General features: G+C 49.8%; 1 protein-coding gene across 1 annotated transcript in view; it reads left to right on the top strand.

Moving 5' to 3' along the window:
- The window catches only part of SLCO2B1 (solute carrier organic anion transporter family, member 2B1), a 53,139-nt gene extending 49,759 nt beyond the window's left edge, over window positions 1–3,380 (top strand). The window contains exons 12-14 of the mRNA XM_009891002.1: window positions 816–880; window positions 1,945–2,065; window positions 3,093–3,380. Coding sequence (XP_009889304.1) covers window positions 816–880; window positions 1,945–2,065; window positions 3,093–3,267 — 361 coding nt within the window. The 3' untranslated portion in view covers window positions 3,268–3,380. The remainder of the gene's footprint in view (window positions 1–815; window positions 881–1,944; window positions 2,066–3,092) is intronic.
- Window positions 3,381–7,580: the final 4,200 nt, after the last annotated feature.

Genomic DNA, 7,580 nt, shown 5'->3' with positions numbered 1-7,580 from the left:
AGGTTGGACGGGGCTTGGAGCAACCTGGGCTGGTGGGAGGTGTCCCTGCCCAGGGCAGGGGGTTGGAACTAGGTCCCTTCCAACCGAAACCCTTCCATGATTCTATGTTGATTCTGTAGTCAAAGCACTCCAGCCAGTTTATTTTTAGGGAAAAGCTGTGGTTAAAACCTGTTTTTACCCTGCCTCCCAGGCATTTATCACCATTTATGCCATGAGTGAGCTATGCGTACACCAGGCAGACAGAGAGGAAAGGGAAGCTGAGTCCCCTGAGGTGTGCTGACCTGGACGTCCTCTGCCACCCAGTCCTCTCCTATGTGTGGCCTCAGCGGGAACCACAGCCCGAAACATTTATTTCAGAAAACTGGGGTACCACCAAAACACACACCGGGGCATCCCAGCTCAAAAAAAAACCCACTTCCTCAATGGATAAATCACTTTTCTCTTTCAGTTACCAAAAGCATCCCTTGTATTGCTCATGTTTGGCAAAGCCAGCGGCTATATTGGTTTCAGTTTGTGTTTTGTTCATACAGATTCCTTAAATTAAAAGCAAAAATACTTAGCTGAGCTCCTCCCCGTCTCTTACGGAGTTCGGTAGGTTTTTCAGGCCAAGAAAAGGCTGTGGTATGCTTCTAGCCCTAATGAATGAAGCTTCGTCATTTCTGCTGATGTAAATGGGAGCTGCCTGGGGTCCTTGGTGCTTGGGTTGAAGGATGACTCTGTGGGTGAGGTACCGTAAGGCTTCGTGTGACGCCGGGGAAGGGAACATCCATGCTTGCAAGAATACCAGAGGGCACACTTTCCATTTTGTTTTTCAGGAGCATCCAGCCTGAAGACAAATCGTTTGCGGTGGGGATACAGTTCATGCTGCTGAGAGTTTTAGGTAAATTAAAGTGTGTTGAAATGCCGTCCTGGAAAATCGTGGCAGCTCTTGGGGATTTCATCCCTGAGCAGCCCCAGGGCTGCAGAAGTGCTGTTTATTCAGACTGATCAAAGCCTTTCCGGAGCCAGGGAAAGATGCTGCCTTGCAGGGTCTGGGGGGCTGCACATGGTGGGGAGGGGATGAGGCATCTCCATGGGGGTACATTTACGCAGCTAAATAGAAGAGTGCAGGGAATAAGTTTAGGTCCAGGAGGGCGCCCTTGGCTGTGCGCAGGTACTCCCATGTTTGCCTCCAGCTTATCAGGGTGGCTGCAAAACACATCCTGCGATCCCACTAGTTATTTTTCCTATGGTGAAAATTCATTTTCACTTGGAGGCCCCCAGAACGTGCCACTGCAGTCACGGGAAGGAGGGTACATGCATAGTGCATGAAGGAGGTGAGCATCATTCCTGGGATGAACGATGGTCCCTTATGGTCCCCGGCTCTGGGGAGACCTTATAGTGGCCTTTCAGTCCCTAAAGGGGGCCTACAGAAGAGCTGTGGAGGGACTTTTTACAAGGGCATGTAGTGATAGGACGAGGGGGAATGGCTTCAAACTGGAAGAGGGCAGGTTTAGATGAGATATGAGGAAGAAACTCTGTACTGTGAGGGGTAGTGAGCCCCTGGTGCAGGCTGCCCAGAGCAGCTGTGGCTGCCCCATCCCTGGAGGTGTTCAAGGCCAGGGTGGACGGGGCTTGGAGCCCCTGGTGTGGTGGGAGGTGTCCCTGCCCATGGCAGGGGGGTTGGAACTAGGTGATCTTCAAGGTCTCTTCCAACCTAAGCCATTCTATGATTCTATGGTTACCAAACAGCAATGAGATAGAAGGATCTTCTCGCATGTCGGTGGGGTGCAAACACACAACCAGCCCTTGGTGTGTTGTGCAGGACCAGTGGCTTCATGGGCAAAGAAAACCGTCCCCGGCCACTTTCCACCGTAAGGCATGGGAAAGTAACCACAGTTGGGTCTGTCCCAACAGAGGTGCTCTCATAACGTAACAAACCCCCCTCTGACCCTCTGCTTCCAGCGTGGATGCCGGGGCCGGTTCTGTACGGCAGCGCCATTGACACAACCTGCATCCTCTGGGAGAAGAAGTGCGACAGGAAGGCAGCCTGCAGATACTACGACAATAACCTCTTCAGGCAAAGGTAGGAATGGGTGGTCAGGATAAGGGCTGGGGCTGCAGAGGGAAACCCAGGGGGAAAGTGGCATCAGGCCACCTCTGACGTGGGATAAGTTGTTGTATATGCCATAGTAAGCAAACAGGGACACTGGCATCCCCCGGCCAGTGCTAACTCCCAGGAGTGCTTAGGAATGGTTTGGAGGGAAGTCATTGGTACAAGCCAAAACCATGCCAAGGATCATGCTAACTTGATGCTATAGAGCACAGAGGTCCATGTCCAGAAGCACTTCCTGCATTACAGTAAGAACAATCCTTCACTGGAACAACCTCCCCAGGGATGTGGTGGAGTCCCCATTGCTGTGGGTTTTCAAGACGCAAGTGGACAAGGTGCTAGATAGGCTCCCTTTCCCATGAAATGTTGGACAAGATGATCTTCTGAGGTCCCTTCCAACCTGGGCTGTTTGATGACACTATGATTACTTATTTCACGAGCATACATGGAAGCAGCCTGTCCTGACACCTTCTCCGTGGAGGTAATGCAGTAGCAGGGGTGACTCCAGCCTTAAAGCTGCCTGTGCGGTGGTGCAGGGTCCATGTAGGGTGACTTGCACCCTGGTGTTCATCTTCCAACAGAACAGCTCAGCTCAACACACAGAGAACACCACATCCAGACTGAGCATGGTAGGGAGGCTGGAAGGGAGCTGTAGGTGGTCTTCCATCCATGTTGCAAATTCGTCGTTAAGTGATTCCCTGTCCAGTAGCTGTAGCAAGTCCTATTCACCCTCAACCCCAAGACATGTTTTTGTATGCCTCATTTTTACCAAGATGTGCGATCTGTTAACGTAACACCAAAGAGAAGTAGCTATTCGTAGCTCTTCCTAGCTATTCCTCCTCTTCCTGCCACCCTTCTCGGGACCCAGGCTTGCATCTGTTTCTTCCACACTGCTGAACGTGCCCAAGGAGCCCATCCCCATGTTCAGTATCTGCTGGGTGCCTGGGGACACTGGGTGTTAGTGCTTGGTGCCCTGATTTCTTGTGTTTCCACACCACAGGTATCTTGGTCTCCAGTTTTTCTTTGAGGTGGGCGCTTTCCTGTGTTTCGTGAGTGTGTATATGATTCTCAGACGGCAGGAGAGGGAAGCCAGTGACGCACCAAAGACAAAGGCAGACCCAGAGAAGGAGAAACTGGCAGGAAACTCCATAAAGAGCCCAGAATCCAAAGTGTGATGCCAAAAATGTGAATTGCGATCTGTGTTCGGGGAGGCGAAGCCGTGTGAATCACCCCACGCTTGAACTGTGAAGGATGGATGCTTGGAGAGATAGACGACGGGGCTGCTTCCTAATCTTCTGGGTGGGATGTCCTACTCTTGTAGTGCCATGGGAGTCTGTCCATATGCTGTTCTACGCCTGCCACCTCCACCTCAATGGTGTAGCTTGCTCCTTCACGTGGACTAGTCCACACACATTAACCTTTGGACACAGTCTTCTGGATTTATGTCCTGAGCATTAACCATATAGCTGAAGAGTTTTGTGGTTTTTTTTTAAAAAAATAAATCATTTTTAATAAATGGTTTTGTACTGAACCCATACATCTCCATGAGTGATGGTCTGTCCTTGCCCCCAAAACGTCATTTGTGCTTGTTCCTTTTGCTCTCATGGTGTTAGATGGTCTTTCTTGCTTGAAGGCTTCATTCAGCTCCAGCTGACATTGGTGGGAGTTTTGTCCCAGGCTGTGGACCGTTGCAAGGACCAACTCAAATGCTTCACCCTGCTGCTGTGTAGATGCTGCTTTGGTGGCAAGGGGCAGGGATGAGGGTTCTGGGGAAGGGAGGACATCAAAAGGAACCTCAGGTCCAGCCTGGGAGAGAAACACCGATACCCGCAGACTTGTAGAGCTTTGGCAACACGGCCACATTTTGCAGCAATGATAATATCAATTCTTATTTTCGCATGATCAGTACTTGCCACAGGAGCTTGCTGAAGCATGTGAGTGTTAAGGCTCCTTCCCTGTTTTCCAGTCTGAGAAAGGCAGAACTTTTCCCAGAGATGCAGGACCAGAAAGGGAGGTTGAACCCAGCCCTCCTGCAGACTGGGCAGAGCTTGTGGCTCAGCCATTTGACCACAGAGCCAGACAGCTTTGCTGTGCTCCTTGAAGGGGTCACTGTCAGATGCAGCTGTAATTATGGAGTGAAAGTTGAGTCTGGTGTTATTTTGGTGCAGCGGCCTCTATTTTCTGCATTCTTCCCATCTCAGGGCTCCTTTCCACCCAAGCACAAATTGTGTCGCTGGTCTCATACCATCAGTGTGCAACCACAGACCATTGGGTAACTTGTCGTTTTTGGCTCCAGAAAGGAATTCAGGAGAGAAACCAGAACTTCTAAGTTCAGCCCAAATATGCAGAAGAGAAAAGAAATACACAGCGGAGAAATGTCATTAACTCCTCACACCCTGGCAAATAGTCCTATGGGGAGGTCTGGGGTGTGCGGAGAGGTGTGGTAGTGGAGGGTGGAAAGGCCAGTGGTGAAGTGGCTGGTTTAGATATTCCACCAGACTGTTTGCCCAGCTGCTTTAAGAGACCCAATTAACATACTTCGGAGTGAGAGACTAATTTTATTTTATTTTTTTAGTTGGGTTTTTTTTTCATATTTTTGTGCAGTGCATTTTTTCACTGAGGAGATGGTTAAGAGAGTCTACAGCCCTGTTCACAGGTGTCTACACAGAGAAGTGACTTCTGGCTTAAAAGAAGGTGTTAGAAGACAGACGTGAGAGTGCATCCTGAAAAGATGTAGGTGGACCCGTTCAAGGAAGGATGAGTAGCATATGCTCATCGTGAGCACCAGAAAGCCAAATCTGGGGGACTTTGGCACTATTCTGGGTTTTCAAGTCATGACTAGGTAGCATCTGTTGCTAAAACAGACTACAAATAGGAAGGAGGTTCTTTGGACATGAGTAGGGAAGAGATGGGCCATGATGTTCACAGTGGTCCCTCCAGCTCTTGGCAGCCCATGGTTTTGTGGCCTCCTCGCTGCATCCGGCGGCGAAGAAGGTTCTTTCCTGGCTAAGCGCAAGTCCTCAGCTCGCAAATGGTTTCATGTGTGGTTCAGTATAAACTCAAGTCGCTCCAAGGTACTTTCCAAACCACAACAAACCACCACAATTTGCTTTGTACAGCGCAGCAAGTCAAGAGCTGCAATGCGCTTTGCTGGGGATGACCCTGGATGGGGTTGCAGAGTGACTTTATAAAGTCAGAAAGGCTGCACCTCCCTACCCTTGGGACAGCTGACTTCAGATGGGGACCAGACCATGCTCCAGCACCAGAGCAGCACAGCCTGGCCGGTGGCCACCGCACAAGTCCAAGGAGTCCTGGCCTCTGTGTTTTGATCCACCAGCGCAATCCTTCTGCAGAATTGCTGCCGACCCTTTGCTCGCCCTGTGCTGCGTGGGTCTGCCCTGCCGGGCTGTTGGGCGGCGGTGGGGACGAGCTCAGAGGGGTAGCTGCGCTCTTGCAAAGCAGACAGCGTAGCACCAGACTTCTCCTGTTATAAGTCAGAGGGAGACCCTCAGAGGGATGACTGCAGCCTTTCTGAAAGCCCCCCAGATTGCAGAGGCTGTTGCTTAATCCTCATGATTACGGAAACAGTGATGCTGCTTATAAGGAGGAGAAAACGAGGAGGGGAAAAAAAAAACCCTGACACAGCAATTTGTCTAGTAAATTTGTTCACAAACAGCATCAAGCAAAAATAAACAGGGAGTTCAATGACCTCCCTTGGCTTCACGGTACTATTTCGGGCGGCAGGCAGGACACACCATCTCTCGGCCATCCAGCTGGAGCGATGGCCACTTCTGCTGGGCTCATGGTGGATGCGGAAGCATCCCACAGGATGGCCCAGCCAGCTCAATCCCTGCATGGCCTATTCTCATTGCTGGGCTCGGGACTCTGCATCCATTTTCCACCTGGAAAACTTCGATTACATCTATAGAGATTTTTTTTCCGGCAATGCACAAGATGGTACAGTCTGAATTCTTCCTTTCCTTGTTACCACTCCAGCAGAGGAGCCTTCCCTGTAGGTAAGCATCCAAGGCAATTGCAAGGAGCGTGTCTTAGCTTTGTGCTTAGCTATAGGCCTGTTATTATGCTTTTGCTGTGGTAATTTCCATTAATTTGGGCTGGAGCTTCTATAAAGAGAAATAAAAGCACTTTCTTCCTCTTCTCCTCCTCTGTGCTCTCCCAGAACACTGTTGAAAGGGACTGACTTGCAAGAGAAGATTAAAAAGAGGCAGTTTGGAGAGGCTAGCTCCCGTTGTCAGCGGGGGGGAGATAAAACCCAGGAAATATGAAAAGGTTTCCAGCACCAAGGTGAGAGGAGGAGTGTTTGATGGAGAGCAAAGGGCAGCCTGGTAGGAGGATTGCAAAAAAAAAAAAAAAAAAAAAAAAAACAGAAGCAAAGGAAGGTGTAGCATCAGCAAAATCCACCCTGTGCTGTTATGCTTTGCCAGGTTTTCCCCAGAGGAGATATTCCCCTGGAGACAGCTTAAAATAGATTTTATAAAGCACTTAAGGATATACCTTAGGCAGCTGCCATAAATTGCATAGGGGAGGTTAACGTGAGTCAATCCAGCTGTGCCATAAGTCCATTGACTTGCTTCAGTCTTGCTCCTTTGTGCTCCAGCAAGGCTAAAGGAGATAAGCTACAACAAGGCAGGTATAGCAAAAACGTCCAGACCAGGAGCTGAATGCACTGGATGTTTCTGTGCGGTGCTTTGTAGTACCAGGGGTCGCAGACCTGAAGATAAAACAGTGTCTTTAGGACTGGTGAGAATTGCACAAGGTCAAGAGGATGAATTAAATCAGGGAGGGGAGGCTGTTTCCCCAACTACAAGAAGGCTTTGCAGGGTGCAAGGAGGTTGGGTATTCACAGAATTCACAGAATTGTTAGGGTTGGAAGGGACCTCTGGAGATCATCTAGTCCAACCCTTCTGCTAGAGCAGGGTCACCTACAGCACGTTACACAGGACAGCGTCCAGGCGGGTTTTGAATGTCTCCAGAGTGGGAGACTCCCCCACCTCTCTGGGCAGCCTGTTCCAGTGCTCCACTACCCTCAAAGTAAAGAAGTTCCTTCTCATGTTAAGATGGAACTTCCTATGTTCAAGTTTATGCCCATTACCCCTCGTCCTATCACTGGGCGCCACTGAAAAAAGACTGCTCCCATCCCCCTGGCATCCTCCCATTAAGTATTTGTATGTATTAATAAGATCCCCCCTCAATCTTCTTTTCTCTAGACTAAAGAGACCCAAGCCCCTCAGCCTTTCCTCATAAGAAAGGTGCTCCAGTCCCCTAATCATCTTTGTTGCCCTTTGCTGGACCCTCCCCAGCAGTTCCCTGTCTTTCTTGAACTGGGGAGCCCAGAACTGGACATCTAAGCAGTCTCAACAACAAGCAGTCTCTAAATATAGCATTGTAGCAGCCCCTTGAGAGCTCAACTGTCCTGCCTTGAGGGTCAGGAGTCACAAAAATATTCAAAGATACCTCTGGAGGTCAT

This window comes from Charadrius vociferus, unplaced genomic scaffold (genome assembly GCF_000708025.1).
Source record: "Charadrius vociferus isolate BGI_N301 unplaced genomic scaffold, ASM70802v2 scaffold407, whole genome shotgun sequence".
NCBI classification, from domain to species: Eukaryota; Metazoa; Chordata; class Aves; order Charadriiformes; family Charadriidae; genus Charadrius; species Charadrius vociferus.
This window is presented reverse-complemented; position numbering and strand designations above follow the sequence as displayed.